The sequence below is a fragment of the Lissotriton helveticus genome, chromosome 5_1 (genome assembly GCF_964261635.1).
Source record: "Lissotriton helveticus chromosome 5_1, aLisHel1.1, whole genome shotgun sequence".
NCBI lineage: Eukaryota > Metazoa > Chordata > Amphibia > Caudata > Salamandridae > Lissotriton > Lissotriton helveticus.
This window is the reverse complement of record NC_136065.1, coordinates 465,753,854-465,780,416: the sequence shown is the minus strand read 5'-3', so window position 1 is coordinate 465,780,416 and position 26,563 is coordinate 465,753,854. Positions and strand designations below refer to the sequence as shown.

Here is a 26,563-nt window from a genome sequence, read left to right as displayed (position 1 = left end):
TTTATTGCAAGGCACTTCTAGATTGTGGGGTATTTTAACTCTTGTGCAAAAGCTTCCTACTTATATAGAGTATGGGATACTCTACACCCTCTGGAGAAAGTTGGGATAAAACTGTCCCTACCCCATAATCCGAGGCGTCAGTGTGGAGAATAGAAGGCCGGGCAAAGTTAGGCGAGGACAACACAGGACTGGTGGTTATCACCCTCTTTAAAGAGTTAAAGGCTTTCCACATGGAAGGGGTGGGATGGAGATGGACTTGAGATTTGGACTCCTTTTTTAGGGTATTTGTTAAGGGTGCTGCTATCTCCGAAAACAAGGGAATAAATCGGCGATAGTACTCTATTAGTCCTAGGAAAGCTCTCATCTCTTTTTTATTCCTGGGAAAAGGGGTCTCTGCAATCGCCCTGATCTTCTCTATTTGGGGCTAGATGACTTCTTGTCCTAGTACATATTCTAAGTACTTCTGTTTTTGATAGCTCACTCGGGATTTTTTTGAGTTTACGTGCAGGCCTGCCTTCTGTAGTGCTCCAAGTATAATCTGTAGGTGCTTGAGGTGACTCTCCCAGCTGGGGCTGAATATTATGATATCATCCAGGTAAGCCGATGTGAAGGATTGGTACTCCCTTAGGACTTCATTCATTAGGCGTTGAAATGTTGCCGGGGCCCCATGTAGGCCAAAGGGTAGGACATTAAATTCGAACAGGCCATCTGGTGTTACAAATGCCGTTTTCGTGCGGTCTTCCTTCCGTAATGGTACTTGCCAATATCCTTCGGTCAAGTCCAACGTGCTAATGTATTTGGCTTCTCCAAGCTTCTCGATAAGCTCGTCGATTCGGGGGATAGGATAGGCGTTGAATGAAGAAAGATTGTTTAGAGCGCGGAAGTCCATGCAGAACCTTGTGCTTCCATCTGGTTCTGGCACCATTACTATTGGTGAAGACCAATCGCTCCTGGACGGTCTTATTACCCCTAGGCGCAACATTTCTTGAACTTCATTTTGAACCGCCAGCCTTTTGGCCGCGGGTATCCTATATGGTCGTTGCTTGACGATAGCCCCAGGGGGTGTCTCAATCCTGTGTTCTATTACGGATGTCTTCCCAGGAGTATCAGAAAAAAGGGATGAGAAGGTAACAGGGTTTCATGTAGGCTTTCTTTCTCTTTTTGTCTGAGGTCGTCCTTTATCACCAATTGTCCCAGGGTAGATGTAGAGGGAGAATCTGTTGGTAAGGTGAGATGGGCATTCTTTGGCGGAGGCCCAATCCATTTTTTCAGCATGTTTATGTGATAGATTTGGGTCTTTCGGGGAGATATCTGGATCTTGTAGCTGGTCTTTCCAACAGTCCCGGTAACTTTGTAGGGTCCCATCCATTCCGCCTGGAACTTCTTGGTGGATGTGAAGGATTGGTACTCCCTTAGGACTTCATTCATTAGGCCTTGAAATGTTGCCGGGGCCCCATGTAGGCCAAAGGGTAGGACATTAAATTCGAACAGGCCATCTGGTGTTACAAATGCCGTTTTCGTGCGGTCTTCCTTCCGTAATGGTACTTGCCAATATCCTTCGGTCAAGTCCAACGTGCTAATGTATCTGGTTTCTCCAAGCTTCTCGATAAGCTCGTCGATTCGGGGGATAGGATAGGCGTTGAATGAAGAAAGATTGTTTAGAGCGCGGAAGTCCATGCAGAACCTTGTGCTTCCATCTGGTTCTGGCACCATTACTATTGGTGAAGACCAATCACTCCTGGACGGTCTTATTACCCCTAGGCGCAACATTTCTTGAACTTCATTTTGAACCGCCAGCCTTTTGGCCGCGGGTATCCTATATGGTCGTTGCTTGACGATAGCCCCAGGGGGTGTCTCAATCCTTTGTTCTATTACGGATGTCTTCCCAGGAGTATCAGAAAAAAGGGATGAGAAGGTAACAGGGTTTCATGTAGGCTTTCTTTCTCTTTTTGTCTGAGGTCGTCATTTATCACCAATTGTCCCAGGGTAGATGTAGAGGGAGAATCTGTTGGTAAGGTGAGATGGGCATTCTTTGGCGGAGGCCCAATCCATTTTTTCAGCATGTTTATGTGATAGATTTGGGTCTTTCGGGGAGATATCTGGATCTTGTAGCTGGTCTTTCCAACGGTCCCGGTAACTTTGTAGGGTCCCATCCATTCCGCCTGGAACTTCTTGGTGGATGAGGGTAATAACACCAGTGCCCAATCGTCAACTCGAGTCTTCTCCATCTCTTCCCTTTATCGTAGCAGGTCCTTTGTTTTTCCTGACTCTTCTCCAAATTGGAATATGCCAACTCCCTTTTTTCCCCCAATTTGGTTTTTAGGGTCTGGGTGTATTCCAGGATGCCGCATTCTTCCCCTGCCTCTTCTTTCTCCCACGCTTCTTTGGTCATCTCAAGTAGCGTTCTGGGTTGGCGTCCATAAAGCATCTCAAAAGACGAACAACCAATGCTACTCTGAGTCTGCCCCCTTATTACTTATAGTGCCAAAGGTAACATCAGATCCCATTCTCTCCCATTCATGGAAAGCATCTTCTTTAATGTCGACTTGAGGGTCCCATTGTAGCGCTCGATGAGACCGTCCGTTTGGGGGTGGTATACTGAGGTTCTAACTTGTCGGCGATCCAACAGTCTACACACTTCCCGCATCAGTCGGGATACAGAAGGTGTGCCTTGATCAGTTAAGATCTTTTTTGGGAATCCCACACGGGAGAACAGCTCAATAAACCTCTCAGCTATAATACGTGAGGTGGGGGCTTTCAGGGGAAAGGCTTTGGGGAATCTAGTGGCGTAGTCCACTATAACGAGAGCGTACTGGTTCCCTCTCCTGGTTTTGAGCAGGGGTCCTATTAAATCCATCCCTACTCTTTCAAAGGGAGTCCCTATAATCGGAAGAGGTTGTAAGGGTACTGCTGGGGGACGGTGGGTATTTTTCCTTTGACAGATATCACAGGATTGAGAATGATTTTTTCATATCCTTATAGATACTTGGCCAATAAAAATGCTTAACACGTTCTCTGTGGTTTTTTCACTTCCGATGTGGCCCGCTAATAAGTGAGTATGGGAATAGAACATAATCTGTTCTCTAAAAGTGATAGGGACAAGGAGTTGGAGTGGGCCATCCTTATTCCCCTGCCGATCTAGCAACCCATCCTTAATGAGAAAGTGGGTAAACCCTGGGTTAGGGATGTCCTTTGTGATGTGTGCCTGTTCCCATGCATTATAAAGGGTGGCGTTGTTGGCTTTGGTGAACTTAAAACTCCTATCGGATGTCCAGGGTTCCGGAGTTATGAAAGCAGGGATTGGGAGGTTTTCTCTCGCTTCTTGGGGTTCTTTGGGAGCATGGAGCTTCAGGGTATGTGCAAAAAGTTCGAGGAACTTGGGAGTATCTGTCCCAATGATTATTTCTTCTCGTAGTGTCTCTAAGACGCCCACCCTTATGACATGTGTACTGCCTCCAGATAGGTCTAAGGGTATGTTAGCCACCGGATAAGGCCTTACATCTCCATGAACGCATCTGATGTAGACCATGGTATTGGGAATAACTTAACTGGGCTTTATACATACCCCTTGTATAACCGACTGCTTGCAACCTGAGTCTAGGAGGGCCTTGATCTTTCTCCCATTCACACTTACATGGTATGCGCTTCCCAGTTCAGCGTAGTAAAGAACAGACTTGGGGACGTATCCCACCTCCATAGGCTCCTCGGTCGCCTTTCTTTGAGGACAGAGTCGGGCAATGTGTCTCCATGCCCCACACTCAAAGCATTGAGGTCCTTTGAAGCTGGGAATCTTTGGCTTATGGGGTGCTGGGTGGTCGTCTCAAGGTTCAGGCGTGTTTTTTTCTCATTTTTGATTGTCGGGTGTCAAGTGGTTTTTTCGAGGTTCCATGGATTTTGCCGAGGTTGGGCCCGGGCGTATGTGGACGCCATCTCCATTGCTTGGGCCGTGGTTAAATAGGAATGCTGGCGTAACCATTTTTGGGTATTGTAAGGTAAGGCCTCTAAATATTGTTCAAGGTAAATCTTGTCCATTATCTCCTCCTTGGAGCTGGAAGCTGGGCTGAGCCATTTGTCCGCTGCCATTTTTAAACGAAAGAACAAGGTCTTTGGGTTCTCTCCTGGCGCTCCCCTCTCTTTTCTGAAGCGCACCCGGTACGCTTCTGCGTCGAGTCCAAGATGGTCCGATATTATGGTTTTTATGGTGGCATAGGGGGTGTTCCCTGTGGCATTGGCCACCTGGTAGGCGGCTTGAGCTTCTCTGGTTAACAGAGGGGCCAGAAAAAACGGCCATTTCTCTACCAGCCCCCCGCAAGCTAGGGCGGCTCTCTCAAAATTAAGCAAAAAGGCGTCCGGGTCCTCCCCTGACACGTATTTCTGAAGGGATATCCCAGAGGGCCCTGAAGGAGGATTCCTTGGTTCACGATATGTGGGGGTAGGTGGGTCCACCATCATTTTATGTAACCCCTCTATTTGGGCTGCAATCATGTTCTTAAAAGTGTCTCTGTCCGCTTGGGCTGAAGTTAGTGGTTGCTCCACAGCCTATCGGAGCTGCTCTGGTCACTTCACCAAGTGTTGAATTGAGGCCTCCATCTTAGGTGTACAGATTGCTACTTCAGTGCCCGCGTTCTCCACCACTTGTGGCGGGCTTGATGAAAACGCAGGGACACTAGATGGGGTCAAACTGGGTTTTATTGGTCTTAGGATACGTTTCCTGCGTGTAGCAAGTCTGTAATAAGGTAGTGGTGGCTCGGTGTTTTTCTCTGGTGAATCACGGCCTCTGGGGGAACTCTTATCTTATCTTATCTTATCAAAGTTTTATAAAGCGCTCGCTCACCCAAGGGTTTCATGGAGCTAACCAACAGGAGACTAACTCTACTATAAAGACCATCAAACATTAGGCGGAGGCCTGGGTAAACAACCATGTCTTTAAAAGCTTCCTGAATGGAAGGAGAGCAATACAGGAGCGAATCTCCAAGGGGAGAGAATTCCACAGCTTAGGAGCAAGAGTGGCAAACCTGCGGCCTCCCTTTCGCGAAAGCTTAAAACGAGGAACAATCAGGAGAGTTTGGGACGCAGACCGGAGGCTACGGGAGGGAGTGTATCTGAGCAGAAGTTTCTGAATAAACTTAGGACTGCGGGTGTGAAGGGATTTGAAAATTATACAGGCCGATTTGAAGGTGACACGGTGTTGAATCGGGAGCCAGTGAAGTTGCCTCAAAAGAGGTCTGGCTGACTGCCAACGCGGGAGGCGGTGTATAAGTCGAGCCGCCTGATTTTGTACCATCTGCAGACGTTTGCTGAGTGTGAGGGGGAGGCCAAGATAGATGGCGTTGGCATAGTCTAAATGAGACAACACCAGTGCCCTTACTACCTGGGTCAGGGCTGGTCGAGTGAGCATCTGACTGATCTTTTTTATTTTCCGCAATTGGAAAAAACAGGTAGACACAACTGAGTTGATCTGTGGTTTTAAAGAGAGCTCACTGTCAATGAGCACCACTAGGCTTTTAACTGATTTAGACGGAACAGGGGGGGGGGGCAATGTAGATGGCCAATAGTGAGGGCCCCAGAGCAATTGACTATTGCCAAACAAAACCAGTTCCGTCTTACCCGGATTTAATTTGAGTTGGTTCTCATCCATCCACTGGCAGATGTGGAGCATGGTGTTCTGAAATTGGTGAATCGAATCAGGGGAATTATCAATTGTGAAAGTGAGTTGCAGATCATCTGCTTAGTTAAAAGTGGTAACTTTAAATGACTGAAGAGACTGAAGCAGAGGAAGCATATAAATGTTAAACAAAACAGGTGACAGTGAGGAGCCCTGGGGAACTCCACAAGTGGTATGCAGTTTGTGAGAGGAAAAAGGGGGTAGGCCGACCGCCTGAGTGCGGTCGCAGAGGAAAGATCTAATCCAATCATGGGCCAGGCCACAAATGCCCGCGGCTCTGACACGGTCGAGAAGGATGTTGTGGTCGACAGTGTCAAACGCGGCCGACAGGTCAAGTAGGACCAGCGCCTGAGGGATTCCCAAGTCTGCACTAGAACGCAAAGAGTCTAGGACCCCTACGATGACTGACTCAGTCGAATGGGCTGGACGGAAGCCGGCCTGAGAAATGTGTAAAACGTCAAACTGTTCGATAAAATTTGAAAGATGGGAAGTGACGTGTGCTTCCAGTACCTTGGCCAGGTACGGGAGCAAAGATATAGGCCTGTAATTCGAGAGAGTAGTAGGATCCACTCCCGGCTTTTTCAAAAGGGGCAACAAAACTGCATCCTTAAAGGATTTGGGTACTATCTATCCCTTGGAACAAGGAGGTATTGAGAAGTGTTAGAGCCGGGGTAGGAAAGGCGGCAGATACCATCTTTAATATATAAGGGGAACAGCAGTCACGGGGGGAACCTGATTTTACCCTATTCAATAAGGATATTAAAGCTGGAACATCCAGTGGAGGAAAGTGGTCCAGAGTTAGAGCGTTAGAGGCAAGAGCGGGGGCAGACAAAACAAGGGTAGTGGCAGGGATGCTGGATTTAATTGTGGCAATTTTGTCCAGAAAATATTGATTCAAGGTGTTACAGAAATCTTGATTGGCAACCGGCGTGAACTCAGTTCTACTCGGATTCGACAGTTTATTGACAATGGAGAAAATCTCCTTGGGATTGTCATTAGACTGTTCAATTAAGTTACAGAAGAACTTGGTTTTGGATGACGAAATAGTTTTCATATGGTCAGCACGTGCGGCCAGATAACTGGTCCTGTCAAGAGTATTATAAGTCCTCCTCCAAGCTCGCTCCTTTTGTCGGACAATACGTTTTTTTCCTCTCAAATCAGACGAGAACCATTTATGGGCATTAGAATGACGAATGGTTTTGCATTCTTTTAAAGGAGCCTGAATGTCACTGGCGACATTGAGCCAGTTGGAGACATCAGACGCGATTGAATTAAGGTCGATGTTTGGGCCCGGTTGAGAGTAATTTAGACTTTCCAGAAAAGCTGGAGTGTCAAAAGTACCCCATTTCCTGATAAGTCCCTGTTTAGTAGTCGCATTAGTTTTGGGCTCAGAAATGCTAAACTGGATCAAAAAATGATCCGACCAGATACACGGAGAGATAAGTGAGGCTATGTCAATATTGGTGCTCCAAATCTGGTCCAGAATATGTCCTTTGACATGAGTGGCGATATTAATATGAGGCCGAAGATTAAGCCCAGCGAGGAGCTCCAACTCTTTCCGTGTCTTTTCCACTCCAGGATGACGTAGTCGTTGGCAGGGGCTCGCAGAGGTCCGGCGTGAAAGAGAAAAGGGAGAGACTGGATTTAGTCTGGTGCTCAAAATGTGAAACGCGTGAGGGAAGGGTAGTGAGGAGACACATGGTGCACGCTTCTAACAAATAGGTGATGGTGGTGCTCAGGGCAGGAAAATCGGGAGTTCCGGATCAAGGCAATTAAGGCTTCGTGAATCCCTTCCTCCCCGCCCAACCCGAGATACGCGATCGTACCTGTGTGAGCCACGCTTCTTCGGAAGTATGGCTGGGCGAGTCGCAGTGTCGTTGGCCTCCTGGCTCCAGTAGACTGTGGGTTGATACTCCGGTCGGCTCTCCGTCTGTTCTTTTCTTCTCGCTAAGCTTCACCGCTCTCTCTACGCTCTCGAACTCCTCTCCTCCGGTGGTGGAACACACGGGACTCCATCCGCTTCCTGGATTTGAACGTCCTGCGTCCTCCGCGTCATCCGAGGGGGCGGGGCTTGGTGAAAACTCGGCCCAGTTAAAGAAACACGGACCATTGTCGTCTTCTCGTGAATATGGTTGCGGCTCTGCATCCTTCCAGGCTTCAGGCTGCGGAAGAAAGAGAGGGGAGATGGGTCGTTCATACATTCCCTTGCAACAGGTACGTTCGTACAGTCTTCAGTCCGACCCTCCTCGTCTCAGGGTGGTATTAGGTCTGGGCTCCTCATAGTCCTGAGGTTTCAGGGAGGAAGCTTTTGAATGTTGCCTAGCTTTTTTTTAATCTGTCTTTTCCCATTAATGTTTTTTTTCTGTAATTTAACTTCACTTCCTTTGATTCTGTTTCAGAAGCTTAGTTTGTTCTGTCTAAAATTCTCCATCTTAATACAGTTCAAAATAAGGTAGGAAGCTTGGCCGAAGGAATAGCCTCTCCATTTCTTTTTCGCCTCTTACAAACATGACTTGCAGAGCTGTAAATATGCATTACATTTGAAACTCTTAAATGGAGCGAAGGGGAGGCTTATTCACACTAGAATTAATCTTTTTCCGGGAACTCTGGCTTCTTCTGACATAGGTGTATCACCACCCTTTGCTTCTGCTGAAAAGGAAATGATAGACAAGCATTCAGTTTAGCTGCCTGCCACGTAATAGAGGAAATCCCTGTTCTTTCCCTCAGAATATACTGAGACTTCCTTCAATATCCAGCATGGACTCATTGAGGAATCTACTCCATGGATCAGTTGACATATACCATCTCTATTCAGTGCCCAAAACTCCTGCATTGAGGAATGTATTACTTGATAAAACCATCTTTTATGTTGCAACCGTCATTGATACTAGCACATATTTACCTTGAAGAATATCATCTTAGTTGTCTGGACCCACAACCCTGAAATACTAGTAATTCTGCACTCTTCTACAACTAGGAAAAGATCAGTGTCTAAAAGATTGTCACCTGGCATAAATCCACTTATGGTGTCTACAACAGTTTGATGTGCAGACATCCCTTGAGGGAAAATCTTGGGGACTCTAAAGTAAAACCAAAACACTATAGGTCTTTTTTAAGTGTGCCTAATATAGAAATGGAACACCCTCTCTAGATCTCCGCTTCCTAAATATAGAGTACCAATTGCATGAGGTCATTGTTTTTGTGGAGACAATTTGATTTTCATCTGATTCTGACTGGAAGAACTTTGAACAATGTAATTTCTAAATTATAATCAATCTCTAAGATGTTGAAGATTCCAATGTCTTCTTCTCCAGATGATAAATTTGTGATATATGACATACTAGATCATGCTATTGATGCCAGTCTTTCTTAGAGCATGCCCTTTCCTTGCATGTCATTAAGGCTTCCTTAGATCTTTTCGCTTTAATAGCCAATCTCCTTTAGAATGCTATTTTATTTTCATTTGATGGCGTGGAGGCCTAAGCTGCAGCAGAAAATCATACGTTTCTTTTGTACTTGAAATCCATATGTTTTGCTGTTGCACAACAAGTCTGCAAAGGGCATTTATGTATTGTATTGTATTGTAATTGTATTTTATATAGTGTTTGCTACTGATGGGGTGTTGAAACTTTCTTTGCCGGTGAGTAGCACGCTACTCTGGAACCCATAAAGGATTAGTGGTGAATTAGTATAGGGAAATATGAATGTAATTTGAGTGGTGGATATGTTAGTAAGGTATTTGGATTAAAAAGGATAGTGGAGGGATAGAAGAGGGAAGGATGTAGACATTTTTTGTTTTGGCGGTCATAGCAGTAGGAGAAGGCTTGGGATGAGTGAAAGAGTTATGAGATAATGCAAGGAGTGGTAGAGTAGCTAAGAGTTTAGAAAAGGTTATTTTGGAGATCATAGTAGTGGTATGGGGTTTGGGATGAATGAGTGAGTGGAGGTAGAGGATATATCGATAGGGGTCCAGAGTGAGAAATAGGTTAGTGCATTGCAAGGAGTAGTAGAAAGATGTTTGCGATGAGTCAGAGAGTTGAGGTAGAGGATATATTGAGAGAGGTATAGGGTGAGCAATTAAGTGGTGCATTCGATATGCTGAATTTGAAGAAAAGTTATACATATATAGATGCATAAGTACATGGAAGGTATATAGATGCATAAAGGAAGTAAGTTATATAACACAGTTATACAATTACAAATATGTACTGAATTACAGTTGGCAAAACAATACACAAACTCTATCATTGGCTTTTCACCATAACAAACTTAACCTTACTGTATGCAGCATCTTTTGTGCAACACAAGCACTCTTTTTCAGTGTATGTATGCAACTTTCTCCCCAGTTAAATCCTTTAGGAAGATTGACATGTGGGCAAAGCCCAATTCTATCGCTCCACAGAGCTTTTTAAAGCTTTTTTCCTGTTGATCATAGAAATTCTAGTGTCCGCTGCGCTGCCAAGCCAGATCTAAATGTGATCCCTGAGAAGCTAAGGACAGTTCGCTGCTGGCCTGACTAGAGACAAACATTTCAAATAAGGTTCACTAGTGTTTCAGTGTGTATTTGGAGTAATACCAACCTCAGTGCACAGTGAAGCGTGAAGCTATATAAAGGCTTGCCTTCTCTATGCCCAGTGGCATGTTTTGTTAGGGGTCCCCTTGTTTAAAGTGGCTACCATGGAGAAGAGGCGTTTTCATGTGCAGTTTCCTTCCCTTTGAATAAGCCCCTTTAGTAATGAGACACAAGACAATCTTTTATACACTCTGGAAGCTGCTTTGAAACAGTATGGCTAATTTCTAAATTTTTCCTCTGACATAGTGATACTGTGGAAATGTGCTATAAAAAGGTCTAATTAACCACTGCTAATTGCACCAGCAACCTGCACATGCAGCAAATGTCCAATAAAATGGCCTAGCCTACCTTGGGAATTGTGCGGATAACATCGTCCATGAAACGCCTGGAAATAGTTATCTTTTTATTTATCTCCACATCATCTAGATGTGTGGAACAAAAGACCTGAGAAGAGAGGCAAAAACAAATGGAAGAGGAGAGACGTGTTATGCTTTCTGAAGAGGATGTAATAATCAAGCGGTCACAGATTTCTGTTAAGCTTCAATGAGTGCCTGGCCTCCTGGAAGAAAATGCTTTTGAAATGTGGTGTGCCATGTGTAAAGATGGAGACACTAAAAAGGCATTCTTTTCACTCTTTCAACATGTGCTGAAAGCGTGCTCCACAAGTTGCAATTGGCTATTTGCCTTCGACAGCCTCTGAGATGAAGAGCATCTATTACCACGCATGCCAAAACAACATGTGTCTTAACAAGGCAGTCAATACCATGATTGTGTCGTTACCATTAGTTCCATTACAACGCAACTTATTACAATGACTTGTTTTAGGGAAACGCTGGACTTTGGAATAGCCTAAATTACTATTCCAGTTCCAGTCGGTTTATCAGTAGGGAAGGTGTTGGACTTAAAATCCAACACCGCATTTCCTAAAGCAAGTCGTAATGACTTGCGTTGCAATGGAACTCGTGGTAACGTCATACTCATGGCACTGACTGCTTTGTAAAGGCACTCGTTGTAGTGCCTTTCGTTGTAATAGATGTTTTCCCTCTGAGACCTCATGTCCAGCAGGCCATTGCTGGAAAGCAGGCCTCTAAATCACAGTAGTTTACTGGGAAGGCTTTAGCATCCTAAAATACTATTCCTCCAAGTATCTTTTGCTTCCAGTGCATTTATGTGCATCCAGACAGGTGCAAAGTCGCATCAGTGGCAGCTCTGTGTGCCTCCTACAAGCATCACACATTGGAACAGTCTTTGAAGAGCTTGGTTGTCTAATGTGATGGGCCTTCTACCCTCCCCATGTCCTTGGTGATCCCCAGAAATCTTGTTATTCTTTCTACTGGTGGGAAGGATGCGGGATGAGGTGCGGGAGCATCCTGAGTTAGTCAAGGATTGCATACTCTTCTCCAACCCCAGTGCTTCTTTTCCACTATAGGGTAAACCCACCATCCCTGCTTTGTCATTCTGAACTTTTGGCCTTTGATAGGTTTATTTATTTGTGTCGCGCACACATACATAGTTAATTGTCTGTCTGTGGTCAGCCTCCGACAGGGAATCAAAACAGTTCTACACCAAAAAAAGAAGAGATAAAACCTGGCGAAAGCAGAATTGTTTTATTTATAAGATCTACAAATCTTGTATCCTATGTTTTTCCTCTCTCCCTCTAGGTAGCATTTGATTGACTCTGTTATCCCTTTGCTACTACTTGTGGCTGATTAGGAAAATATAACCACACATCCTCCTCATCTTTAGATCAATAACATTGTTTTTCTTCCTTTGCAGGTCAGGCGGCTATCCGAGGTCTAGTTGCTGAAGGCCGTCGGCTGGCAAACGTCATGACGGGTCCCTACCGCCAGGACATGCTGGCAAAGTGTGACCGAGTGGAGCAGTTATCTGGACATCTGGCAGAGCTTGCTGCTAGAGGGGAGGGAGACTCTCCCCAAGCCAGGGCAGTTGCAGCTCAGCTGCAGGAGTCTTTAAAGGTGAATGTTGTGTATGCCAAAGGATTTGACATCAGAAGACTGTTTACAATCAAACCAGATCTTAAGTGTAGAGGACAGCCTGCTACACACACCACAACTCCCTCGTGTTGGGCAAAGACCACTGTACTGCCCGAAGTGTTGAGCTTTACACAAGCCCAAATGTTAGCAGTCAGCTCTCCCAGCCTGCCAATCTTGCACACAAATGACTGAGTAGCAGAGATAGATCCTTGCCCTCAGCCCAAATGTGCCAACCACATAGAGGCCTGACATATACACAGCCAGAGCTAAAGGCTGGTAGAGTACATAGACTAGTACCCATCTTGGTTCAAAATAGTGTTGTCTGGCCAACCCATAGTTTGCTGTTGTCCTATATTTTTGATTTAGTGTTGCCATTCTGTTATTGTGTGATGCGTGTGTGGAAGGAATTGACTTTTGGATCCTAAATGTTATACTTTACTTAAAAAGTAACATTTTTTTCTTCTTTTCTCTCTGACCTTGAAAGGATTTGAAAGCAAAGATGCAAGAGGCAATGACCCAGGAGGTGTCCGATGTTTTCAGTGATACTACGACACCCATCAAGCTACTAGCTGTGGCAGCTACGTCCCCTCCGGATGCTCCCAATCGGGAGGAGGTGAGCAGACCCTATCTATATTCACCCTTTAAATCCTCTATCTCTGTGAGCAGCATCCATTGGTCTGAATTGCCTAAAGTAAAGCTAGTTACAGGAAACTGAGTGCACTACCTCTTTTGTATGGTTTGAAATGAAGTGTGCCTCACTATCCTTTCTATTATCTTGTTCTTCACCACACGGTAGAGTGAGATTACTGATTGCAAGAGAAGTAGAATTTGCCTCTGATCAGACAGGCGCTTGGCCATCCAATCTGTAGCCTCTCCAAGTTATAAAAACTGTGTTGTGTGACACAGGTGGGGGTGAATTGCAAGAGTCCATCTTGGGTGGACATTGGTAGGTTCTGCTTAAAGTGAGCCATGAGCCTACTGTCATTGAGCATCAAGAATAAATGGGATATTTCCTTGCCTACTGAATCTCTTAAAAGACTCAGAGGGGAAATAGTGTACGACTGTTTGTGACTATCTCTGATTTTGCGATGAAGCCTCTGTATGGATAAGTTGCGCTGCAGAATTTACCATTGCAGAGAATCACAAAAAGGCCTGCCTAATGAATATTAATTACGCAAGTCACTATTTGCCACCACCTGTGGCTGGCTACAAACACATGGAAGGCGGTCTTCAAAGAACAGCAGAAATCCATCACCATGTTTGCATTGCCCAACTAGAACTTATTTTTTTTAAAGCAGCTCCTGGTACTTAAAAGAATAGGTGATGTTTTATTAAATAAAAAAGTTTACTCCTTGGGAAGACGTCACTGGCAGCAATACAACAGGGACCGCATTCCCCTTGAAGATGAGTTACCTCCTCCTCCTCCTTTAAGTAGTCTGAAACTGTTAAAAAAGATTCATAAATTTCATTGCAAGTCACACTTCTGAGGGAATGATCCTTTCTTGCCCCTTCCCAGTTATGTTTCACAATAAGTCAGTAAGCCCATTTTGAACTTTGCAAAGTTTAGTAGATAACCGAAATCCATTTTATGGGTGCAAATCGACTTATTTGCAACCTGCACAATTACTTAGTAGAACTGGCTCCATACTTTTGTAAAAGCAATGTAAAACATAATAGATACTTTCCTTATGAGGTTACACCGCAGAGAGCTTCTTTCTCTGATGCGTCCATGAAGGTACATGAAGATCAGAAAGATGTACATTTCTGACTGAAAATTGAATAATTTCCATAGCTTATCAGCTTTGTCTGATGCACTCAAGCGTAGGGGAAATACCAATGGAAGCTGCTTTTTCTGTTTCTGTACTTGTTTTGCGTGGCCAGGAGCTTCTGCACATAACATAAATACATCTCTTCATAGTCTAGTGGTTTAAACCTTGAGGTCTACATGTGGGCAGCGTTGGTCTCTTGAAATATCACTTATCATTGTAGCCCCGACAGCTGACCTTACTGGTGTTGCAGCATTGGATAAAACCAGTTTGAACTAAATTCCGAGAAAATATAAATGGGGCACCCTCACTGGGATCGTAGATCCTTGGTGTCCAGATTGTTCCACTTAGCAGTAACTATATTTTGAAGTCATTTCATTTTGTTTGTATAGGTAATGTGCCCCCCAAACTCCAATTGGTCCATCATTTTAAAGAGAAACATGTTATTATTTGTTATTTACATTACATCCTCTCTCTTGTGGTAAAAGATCTTCTCTCTTTACCAGCTGGAGTCTTTGAAAGCTCTGTCAAATTTCCAATCTCAAAAAATTCACAACGTCCCGAATGTGTGTTGCATACTATGCCATTAGGATTGTGGTTTTTTCTTCATTTAAAGACCTTCTTTGGCTTCCTGTGAATAAACTGCTATTTTTTTAATGTTCCATAAATCTAGTTGATGAGAGCATTTAGATAATTTGTGGTTTTTAGAACCATGACTACATCAGGTGCATTAGTTCAATTTAATCATGAATATTGCTCTATCTCCATTGCTAATCCTAATCACTTAAGAGGCCTAAGCCCACTGCTGGTCTTGTATGAAGTAGAGATATTGATATGGGACCCAAACGTTCTTTGCGTTTTATGAGAGCCGTAGTTTAGAACTTTTTAAAATCTGCCTTCCAGCATGATGGTTCAGGCAATAAAGTGTAAATTGAATTATCCTATGGTCAAAAATGGAGGGTTGGTGTATGGTAAAATATTTTTCAATTCTTGTCCAACAATGAACATTTAAAAATGATCACCTGTCCACACTTAAAATAAGTTTTAATACGTGAGAAGCAATGATCAGGGACTTTAGCAACTCAGATAAATGAGTGTAGAGACCAGAGCAGTGCACTTAGTGCGATAGAGACATGGGAACCATTCCCTACCAAATGTGTTCCAAAAAGATCTGCCTTTGAGATATCAGTCAAAAAGGATTTAGAATATCTTACCAAGAGATCGTCAATCTCATTCGTTTTACCATTTTTGTAAAATGAAGACCTTTCCCGCAGATAGATTGCATGTCAGACTACAGAATATTTATTAAAATTCCATTGAGGGTGTAATCCATTAAAATGAACAATTGGAATTGTATATGCATATTTATAGTAAGTGTACATGCTCCCATGTGTGGATTCTCTACTGTTTTGAAAAAGTTTGAAGCCCTTAGTTATAAAATATAACATCTTACCACATCAGATAACTATGAATCTTATTATGCATTTATTTACATGTTGCAATTGGTTTGCTTAACTTTTCAATAGCGTTTATTTAATTTAATAATGTATATTGCAGTTTAACAGACTATTTTATTTAAAAAAGCTTATATCTGCGCCTAAGAAAACCTAAATCTAGTTCAAAGGGATTCTCTTAAACAGTCCTTGATAATGGTATGTTGATTGCTCATCTTGTTTTGTGCTCAACCCAACTAATATCAAGGACTCTGCGATGAAGAGTTGAAGCCTCGGAGTCTGTGCCTTTCCCTCAACTGCTAATGCTGGCTTCCTTCACCCCATACATAAGTGCAGTATCTTAAAAGCTTTCTGTGACCGTCAACTACCAGTTGATATAGCAAACCTAGCAAAGAAACCTCATGTGTATTGACTAAAATAAACAGACACTATAGCTAAGATAGACTCCCTAGATACTACATAAGAAATTAATGTGTACTGTGTTGATCATGAAAGAGGGAAAATTCAGGAACTGAGCAGAATTATGGTCTCCGAATATACAGATATACAAGCAAAGCTGGCCAAGGAAGAGAACACAGAAAAAAAGCTGAGCTTGGGTCTGGGCTGTAGGAATCCTCCAGGAGTCGCTAAGTAATGAACAATGCATGATTTCTGGGAATGCAAAAATACTTGACATTAAAATTCTAAACATACAGGAGTGCTAGCATATATAATTTCTAAACCATATGGGCATTTCACGACAGGATATTTGAAACATATGGGGAACTCAAGACTTGAAATTCCATGGGGAGACCAAAAGTACCTGAGTTGGTTCCAGGTCACCAAAGAACGACGTTTAGTAGTCAGTGTTGGATTCCAGTCACTTTAATTATCAGCATAAACCAAGAAAATAGAGTGGATTCCTTCTCTAGCTCATGGAATCTGATTTAGTTTTACATACACAAGTAGAATTTTCAGACCACTAACAATATGCCACTCTACGAATGAACTGTACGAAATAAACTCTAAAGGGCACATTAAAGCTCAACTTGATGTTTAATAAAAAAGCCCTATTTATAACCAGAACAATTTGAAACCCCTTTCATCTACTCCAAAGAATTATAATTCAAATTGAAAGAGTACAATAACAGTGATAGTGAAGGATCATATTTAAGAAATTAAAACTTAAGTACAAAGTGAAGAGCCAAAGTCTGCAGGTCAATAGTGGTGCTCTCATTTTAAGTAAGTACTGCTTATCCCATTTCTACGCAATATCACCTAACTTCCTTGCTGTGCTCACCTCCCTTTTCTCTCCAGTGGCGTTCTCTCTGTTGTGACATTTGTTTCTGGCCTTACCTCTATTTTTCTCTCCCAGCACTCATTTCTAATTCTCAGCTTGTGATAACTGTATCTTGTTTTCTTCTGTTGAAATAGGTGTTTATCGAACGGTCCGCTAACTTTGAGAACCATGCAGCTCGACTTGGAGCTACAGCAGATAAAGCAGCAGCAGTAGGGACTGCTAATATCGCTACGGTAGAAGGCATCCAAGCTACCGTCAAGACGTCCAGAGAACTTACTCCCCAGGTGGGTTGGCCCTCACAGCACATATCTCCTGGGTTTGTATATGGTTTTGTGTCAGTACCCTAGCAAAGTCAGCTGATTTTCTGTACAGTGGAAAATGTGTGAAGAGCCCGTTTATCTCACATTATATCTTTTAAGGGAACATGTGATTTTTTTTTTCAACATTTTATCGAGCAAATCCTTTTGATAGTTTTACCACATAATCTGTATTTGTTTTCATAGAACATCTTGGAGTCAAATTTCATTGAGCTAGGCGGAAGTGACTTTACACTGGGAGCTGTCATTATTTCAGTGACTGCACACTGGGGGCTTCATTGTTGCATTGACAATAAAATGGAGCCACTTTGCATCTATGCTTGTACATTAGAAGGATTTCCTCCGAATATTTATCCTCATCACACAGTTAAATTTCCCCACTTAAAAAAAATGTTCATTGGAAGCATATGGTTTTATTCTTCTTTCTGAGCGATTGTGATAAAACAGCTAGGCTAGTTCATGAGGTCAGACTCTTAACAATAAGGTACTTTTTATTTTAGATCTAAACTTTAAGTGGCTTAAACACAAGGTTAAAGGCTCTAGGTGGCAGAGAAGGGCTAGTAAGGCAATAAGAAGTATGTGTGTAAAAAATAAAGAAATTATATCTTACTTTGTTCTACAACATTGAACATATTACGGCCTTTCCTGCTTTCAGTCAGTCAGTCAAATATCTTTATTCGGTTAGTTAAAACCATAAAAGCAATACACAATTCATTTTTAAAAATAAAAACTATACAAACAGATTAAAATTGGCAATTAAACAAACTATACACATGTTGCAGTTCCTAAAATGATTCGCTTTCAGTGGAAAATTCAGATGAGGATGCCAGATAAAATCAAAAATATGAATGTCAATTTTGCTCTCCTAAATGCACATTTGTGTGTAAGCCCTTAACAGTGGACATTCCCTTTGGGATGTAAATGCTGGTCTCTGGATTTCTGCCCAGACATTTGAATTTTGTCAAACATGCACACTAACATTCAGAGAATCTTTTAATAGTCAAAAATGTTTACTTATCAAAACAAACCACTATATGTCTTTGCATTTGCAGTAACCAGCTGTTCACTATGAGTTATTAATTGACTTTACCAAGGAATGGAGAATAAGACAATTACTTGGTTTGGGGTCAGATTAACAGCCCAAACCGTTACCTCTTACCTCTTACCCCTAGCTCTTTTACCGATTGAATATTCAGTTGTCTGACTTCATGCCATAAATTATTGTAATTTTTTTATGAAAATTGACCCTATAGAGACAGTTGGAATATTTCTGTTTTATAACTTACACATTTTATTATTTGTGACCTAAGCAAGTGGATGTTCATTATGGGATAGGTTTGAGGTATACTTGTGATGCTACCCCTACTGGTTTGGCCAGGAGAAGATTCAGAGAGAATATAAATACAGGGCACAGTGGCACAACAAACAATCCCCAAGGAGCTTTCATCCCAATGCCATCTCATGGCCAGGTCGAAGAAGAGAATCATGTAAAAAACACACAATGGAGACTGTCATTGTTGGGCATACTGCGTTACCAATAATAGTCCATTTGAAAGTGATAAGACTTATGCTAAAAACCAAAAGTCTTTCTAATCCTTTACGGGAATCAATGTCCTTCCTGGAAGTAAAACAAAATATTAAAAAATATTGTAGAAAATAGATACTTTAATAAAATTGACAGGTTCGTAAAGTTGTGGTTTCACTTTCAGAAACAAAAGATGTGAGACTCTGCTAGAGCAGAAAGTGCCACTGCAGGTTGAGCACACTTAAGCTAGTTCACATTGTGTGCCTTAATAATCTCTGTTAGAGATTGTCATGGCTTTAAGAGGGACACATTGAGCACCCCTGTGCATCCAGTAGGAGATATCAACTGATTTGTGCCTTCTAGTAATTTGCATCTTGCTTCGAAATTGCCGTAAAGGTGAGATCTTCAGAGTAGAAATTTAAATGATTGATAGAGCTTCTAGTGGAAAAACTGAATCAGTCCTACCTCCATCATGTATTTGTGAGGTAATGGGTGAGCAGGAAACGGGGCTATGCATCTGAGCAATGTGTCAATCCAGAGAAAATATATGTTCGAGGCATATGAGCTGCAGATCACACACTGTGCATTAGATCGCCACCTGGTGTTGGGCTCGGATGATTGTATGTTGTTGTCGTCTTGGAAGAAGTCTTTGTAGTCATGAGATAGGTGACTCCTCCCTTGGACGATAGTGCGCATGGGCATCGACTCCACCCTTAGATTGTTTTTTTCCGCCACGGGCTTCGGATGTAACTTTTCCGCTCTGGTTCTAAATCTACTTTTCCAGAAGTTCGACGCGTAAAAACTTTACCAAACAACTTTCAATATCAATAACTATCGACTCGACATCATCCCATCGATTCCGGTCATCGACGCAGGCCGTTGGGCCTATCCACACAGTGAGGCCTACAACTCATGGAAAGGACGCCGTTCAAGAGATGCCCCAAGTGTGGAGCAAAATTTCCACACAGCGACCATCACGAGGTGTGTAATCTGTGCTTATCGCCAGAACACGACGAGTCGAGCTGTACAGCTTGTGCATCCTTTCAATCCAAGAAGACCATTCGAGATCGGAGGGCCCGTCGACACGATATGCAGAGATCGGCTCCGGAACCGGTGGATATCTTCAACGTAGGTCCATGTGTCACAGAGGAAGATTCTGATGATCTCCAAATCGTATCTGAGGCAGATGACTCCGATGACTCCATACCTTTGGGTCAACGTGTGAGTACTACTGCCCCTGCCCCTGCCCCAGCACCTACACCTAAATCGAAGGCAAAGGTCAAAACTCAATGTAGTTAATCAAAAAGAGACTAGCTCGAAATAGGTAAAGATAACAAAAATTAATTTAATTTTTAGTTCAAGGACTCAAGTATGCTTTGTCACGGGTTAGTGGCACCTGGTAGGTGTGCTCATGAAGCCCTCACCCACCAACCTAGTTGGTGGCATGCTTCATCATCGGGCCCACCCAGTGACACCTAGCGTGTCCCGGGTGTGCTTCGACGCCTGATTACAGCGGAGCAGGTATGTCGCTGAGTGTGCGGTGAAGAGTGTTATGGAAAGTGAGTTTAAAACGGCTTGGCGGGGATCCCAGTGCCCGAAGGCAAATTATACTTTAATAGATGGGTCACCGTCAGCGGTTAAAAATAAGGCTGTTGGATGTTAGAGGCGGGTTACGACCTCCCACATCCTGGGATATGTCAACATGTTTCAGCCAGTGCCTTATGACTATGCTGGCTTTCTTCAGGACAGATAAAATACGTGTGTGTGATTAAAACTAGTGGGTGTATATTTCAGACTATGTGTATACACGCCCTAAAGTGTTTTTCTATGTGTGAGTGGGGGATTCCCATCTCAAAACACCTGTACATATAACATATAAAAACAAGGACAAAACATACAAGGAGAAAATAGAGTCACTTGACTGTATAGCAATGTATACATCTGGTTGCCGACTTTATAGCGTTGTTGGTGCTGCCTATAAGCGGCTATAGTGTAATGGTATTGTTGATACCATTATTGTGGGGTTCGCACTGGATTTCGAAGGTGAAGTGGCTAAAACACGGTAAGTACATAAATAGTGCATAGTGCTAGAAAAGAAGAACACAAGAATTCTTTCTTACGCTAGTTTTAGAAATGTGCTACTTCAAGGTTGAGAAGTGGCAAGGGTTGACCCTGTGGGGTGAAAAACAAGGGTTTTGCCACTTAGATTAAGGGGAAACCTGTGGGAGAGAAAACGCTTACCAGTGATGAGGATGGTCGATCATGATACTCACAGAATTGTTGGCCAGAGCCTGCTGTGGACCTGTAGTGCCTCCTTTGCAGAACCGGTGAGTAATGGCCATAGTGGTGGAGGTTTTATACTGTTGTTGATTGTATGATTGTTATCACCTGCATAGTAGGGGAAAGGGTAGAGAGACTCGATCTGCCGAGTCATCGTGCTCGCGAGCGCTCAGGTGTGCGAGGAGCAGTGGTGCGGCTTCGCGCATGAGTGGTACAATGCGCTAGCATTGCGCTTGCGCGGAAAGGTGTTATCTCCGCGCATGTGCGCCTCATTGAGCGTATGTGCGCTATATATTCGCGCATGCGCGATCACAATAATCTAATAAGTGCCGCATTCGCGCATATGTAGGGAGGTGGTGTCTAAGTATCTAATGAGTGCCGCCTTGGTACATATCATGATATGTTCAGACATTGGTGGCACACAGTCAGGGCCATAGATTAAGGTGGAATTTGTAACAACAATATTTTGAGGTATGAGACCCTATGTCCAGGGGAACCATACAAGGGGTTTCTAGTGGGGTCGGGAAGTTGGCAACATGGTCCAAAGGTCACGTATATGCCAGGGAGTTCCAGGGGATGGCATCGTTAAGGCCATTGGTAGATGTTGAAAGGCGATATATCCATCGCTGTTCTTTGCCCAGGAGTTTCTTGTCATTCTCAATGGTACTTTCGGGGATTTGCTCAATCACTGTCCACTTTAAGTCATTGGGTGTGTGGCAGTGGGTGATGAAGTGGTTAGTTAGTTTGCTTACATTTTTCTTGCATCTTATGGTACTTCGATGCTCAGTGATTCTGGTTTTGATTTTGCGTGTGGTCATCCCCACGTAACGGAGGCCACACGTGCAGGTTAGAAGGTATATTACATTGCGTGAGTTGCAATTGGTGTGGTTGAGCTGGGTCCAGATTTTATTGGGCTCAAGGTTCAGGGTTTTGGTGTGTGTGGTCAGGTGACATACACTGCAGTCGTTGCAGGGGTAGTGTCCGATGACTTTGGGCAGTCCCCACGCATTCAAAATGGTGTTCATAGGTTGTTTGGGCGGTGGTCTGGGTCGGGTGCTCACCAGTTGGTTCTTGAGGTTCTTGTTCCTCTTGTAGGCAAATCTTGGTGTGTCCCACTTTCTTTGGCCAGAGTTGATTATCCTCCAATGTTTTTTAATGATTTTTGCTACTTCGTTTGACGCCGTATTGTAGGTGGTAACACAAGTGATTGGTTGTTCCTGATCCTCCTTTACGTGGGTCTCGAGAAGGGCATCACGGTTCTGATTTCTCGCCCTTTTCTGGGTTCTACGGACGATGGTTTTGGGATAGCCACGGTTTTCTAGTTTTGTGGCCAGATCGGCTGATTGTGATTTGTAGTCACTTACGTTGGTGCAGTTTCTCCGGATTCTTAGGAACTGGCCAAACGGTAAGTTTTCCTTGAGAGGACGGGGGTGGAAGCTTGTGAAATTAAGCAAAGCATTCCTTGCGGTTGGTTTGTAGTATGTTGTCGTGATCAGGGTCCCATCTTTTGCTCTGATGTCCAAATCCAGGAAGGGCAGTAGTTCATTGCTAGCTGTCCCTGTAAAATTCAGATATTGATCCCTGGTGTTGAGCCAGATCATGAATCTGTCAAGGTCAGTCTGTGAACCTTGCCAGATAACCAGGATATCATCAATGTATCTGTGCCATTTCAGGATGTGATGGTTGAACGGGTTAGTGGCCGTGGCGATGTTGGTGCTTTCAAAGTGGTGTACATACAATCCTGCCACGCTGGGGGCAAAAACGCTGCCCATGGACGTACCATTCGTTTGTAAATAGAAGTTGCCTTCGTATTCGAAATAGTTTCGTTTAAGGGCCAGGGTGGCACACGCCAGTATGAAATCCCTAGGGGTGTGGTAGGGCCAGGGGGATGCCATTATGACGTCGTGAAGAACTTTCAAAGTTGCGTCCTGTGGGAGACTGGTGTATAGGCTCTCCACATCTAACCCCACCAGGAGTTGCGTGTCAGGGTTGAAGTCCATTTTGTCTATGACCTGTAACAAATGTTTGGTGTCTTTTATGTACGTGGGTGTTTTTTGCACCAAAGGGTTTAAGAAAAAGTCACAGTATCGTGACAATGGTTCCAAAGGTCAAAACTCCGCCTTCGTGGCCCAGTCGCGACCGAAACACTGCTTCGAAAGCCCCGCCATCGAGCCCGGCTCTGAAGAAAATATTAAAGCCTTCCGGTAGCTCGGGACCGAGCAAACCGCACGTGCCGATACCACTAGCTCCCTCGTCACCGAAACCAAAAGAAGTCTTGGTTCCGAAGTACACTCTGAAACCGTCAATTCCTAAAGACAAGACGGCTCAGAAAATAATGAAGCTTGTTTCCGACGCTTCCAAGCCGACCAAAACTGCTTCCAGCCCGAAATCTTCGGTGCCGAAACCCACAAAGCCTACATCCGATGCCTCAAAGCCCACGAAACGGGCCTCAACTCCAAAGACATCTTCGGTGCCAAAAACTACACCAAATGACTCTATACCAGCTCCTAAGGCTAAAGACAAGGTACAACCATGCCAGGAACCGAAAAATCTGCGCCGAAAGCGGTTCCTCAACAAGAGGAGCTTTTTCAGCCTGATCCTTTGCAAAAAAGGATCTACATTGATCCACAAACAGGACATGTCTCTACTATGCCACACTGGAAGAGGAAATTAGATACAGCACCTACACCTCCAGTGCCTGTCAAGAAGAAGGATTCTGCCACATCACCTATGCACCCTTCTTCTCCTGTACCCTCTCCTTCACCTCCTCTTCCTTCAAACCTTTCACCTCAAAATTCTCCTGCTCATTCTTCACCTCCACATACACCACCTCAGAATGATGATGAGTATACCATAGGGGAGGGGGAGACCCAAATGAGCCTTTTCCCTACCCAAGTGATACACCAGACTGGGAATACCCAAATCCACACGATGTGCCAGATATCCCAGATCCACATCCATACCCGTCCAAACCATCTCCTCCAGAAGACAATATAGATTTTGGACATTTACTCAATAGGGCTGCCATCTATCATTATGTCACAATGCACTCGGATGAGGCAGAAGAAGATTTTTTGCTAGACACTTTTGAACATTCCCAAAAGTCAGTTCAAATACTACCTATGATTAAAGGGGTCATCAAGCATGCCCCAGAAGTGTTTAAAGATCCTGTACGAGTTAAGATCATAAATCCAAGAATAGAGAAAAAGTACAGGCCAGCTCCTGGGGATCTTGCCTACATTAAGGGACAGCTACCCTTAGACTCCCTAGTCGTTTCAAACGCTAGAAAACGAGCAAACTCGCAGACATCAGGAGAAGCACCACCTCCTGAGAAGGAGTCAAAGATAATAGACGCTTCAGGCAAGAGAATAGCTGGCCAAGCTAGCAATACATGGCGCATAGCTAACACACAAGCCCTCCTCGCAAGATACGACAGGGCTCATTATGATCAGTTATAAACACTTTTACAACATTTACCTGACCAATATAAACCACAGGAAAATTACCTTATACAGAAAGGGAAGCTAATCTCAAATGCCTCCATCAAGTGCGCGCTAGATGTAGCAGACACAGCATCTAGAGCAATAAACACTAGTGTCCTACTTAGACGACATGCATAGCTACGCATTTCAGGATTTAAGCAGGAGGTGCAAACATCTATCTTAAATCAGCCATTCAACCAACAATTCTTTGGTCCAGAGGTAGACACAGCACTTGAGAAAATGAAGAAAGACACTGATACAGACAAATCTATGGGAGCTCTGCAGTCCACCCAAGCAAGAGGCTTCTTTCGTCGCTCCTTTTACAGACGAGGCTCCAAACAAGCTGGAGCAGACAATTCAGCTTCCTTTAAAACCAACACACAAACATCCTCCAATAGAGGATATTTTAAAGGAGGCTATAGGGGCAACAACAAGGGAAGAGGTCGAGGAAATAACAGTAATCCTATGTCCCCTAACACAAATCAGTGACTTCCTTTTGCTTCCCCAACAGCATTCCACTCCTGTAGGGGGCAGACTAACACAGTTCCTACCTGTCTGGAATTCCATCACAACTGACAAGTGGGTAAGACAAATTATCCAGTATGGCTACTTACACCTGCCCCTCCACATATACCACCTAGACAGTGTCCAATGTCTACAGAACATCTAACGCTGCACAAACAAGAGGCTCTCTCATTGCTTCTAAAAAACGCAATAGAAACCGTTCCATTACAACATCAAGGAACAGGGGTTTACTCGCTGTATTTCCTAATACCCAAGAAAGACGGGACACGGAGACCAATTCTCAACCTCAGGCACCTCAATCTATATATACACTCAGATCATTTTCATATGATCACTTTACAACAAGTGCTCCCATTGTTGCAACAAGGCGATTTCCTTACTACACTAGATCTCAAGGACGCCTACTACTTGGAGGAGTGTGGCTCAATGGTTAGAGCGGCAGACCCTGATGCAGAGTTCTGGCCAGGGACCAGGGTTCGATTCCCGCCTCGGCGGGGTCTCGGGCTCAATTTCCCCGGACCTGTTAATTCTTGCCTCGGTGCCTATTCTAATCACGGGCCCCACGCTGCAACTCTGGGCAATAGCTTGCTTAGCCTCCACACCGGCCCCAACAGCGCTAAGGATGCCTGGCTTCACCCTGGGGGTGCCCAGGAGTGGACACTTCACCGGGAAAGCCAGGAGAGGTTCCACAGCGGTATGAGTATCAGCGCCAGGAAGCCGAATAGGCGACACCGCAAGGTGACCGTCTGGTGACAGTGCGCTCTATAAGTACCATGACATTTACATTTACATTTACTTCCACATTCCCATACATCCTTCTCACAGGAAGTATCTAAGGTTTGTGCTAGGACAACACTAACAGTTCAAATGTCCTTCCATTTGGAGTCACAACTGCACCAAGAGTGTTTACAAAGTGCCTAGCAGTAGTAACAGCACATCTCAGAAGAAAACACATCCATGTCTTCCCATACCTAGACGATTGGTTCATAAAAGCCAAGTCATTCAATCACTGTGTCCAACACACATCTCAAACCATTCAAACATTGCACAACTTAGGGTTCACAATCAACTACACCAAGTCACATCTTCAGCCCTCTAATTTACATCAATACCTAGGGGCTACACTAAACACAGCTACAGCTCCAGCTTATCCCAGTCCAGCCAGGATACAGAGCATTCAAGCCTTAGTCACAAAGTTTCAAACACAAACCTCTCTCTCAGCCAGAGTGTTCATGCAACTAATAGGCATGATGGCATCATGCATTTGCATTGTTCCATATGCAAGACTGCAAATGCGCCCATTGCAAGAATGTCTAGCACATCGGTGGAACCAGGCTCAAGGACAACTTACAGACCTGGTGTTGGTAGGCAGCCGCACACATCGCTCTCTGCAGTGGTGGAACACCAAAAACTTGTTCAGAGGGTGGCAGTTCCTCGAGCCTGTTCCACAAATTGTACTAACAGACGCATCCCTAACAGGATGGGGAGCCCATCTCCTACATCATACAACTCAAGGGAAATGTACCACTCAACAAAAAGTGCTCCATATCAATCACCTAGAGCTGCTAGCAATATTCCTAGCACTCAAGTCCCTCCAAGTACATGTACAGAACAAAGCTGTCCTGATCCGACGGACAACATGACAGCCAAGTACTACATTTAAAAACAGGAGGGGACACACTCTCTGCAACTGTCCCGGCTTG

At 43.9% G+C, this 26,563-nt stretch overlaps 1 protein-coding gene across 2 annotated transcripts in view; it reads left to right on the top strand.

Annotated features, from left to right (window-relative positions):
- VCL (vinculin) overlaps positions 1-26,563 on the top strand; it is a 349,916-nt gene that overhangs the window by 202,393 nt on the left and 120,960 nt on the right. For both annotated transcript variants that reach the window (XM_078642750.1, XM_078642749.1), the window contains exons 12-14: positions 12,015-12,214; positions 12,717-12,845; positions 16,866-17,015. In XM_078642750.1, the coding sequence (XP_078498876.1) occupies positions 12,015-12,214; positions 12,717-12,845; positions 16,866-17,015 (479 nt within the window). The remainder of the gene's footprint in view (positions 1-12,014; positions 12,215-12,716; positions 12,846-16,865; positions 17,016-26,563) is intronic.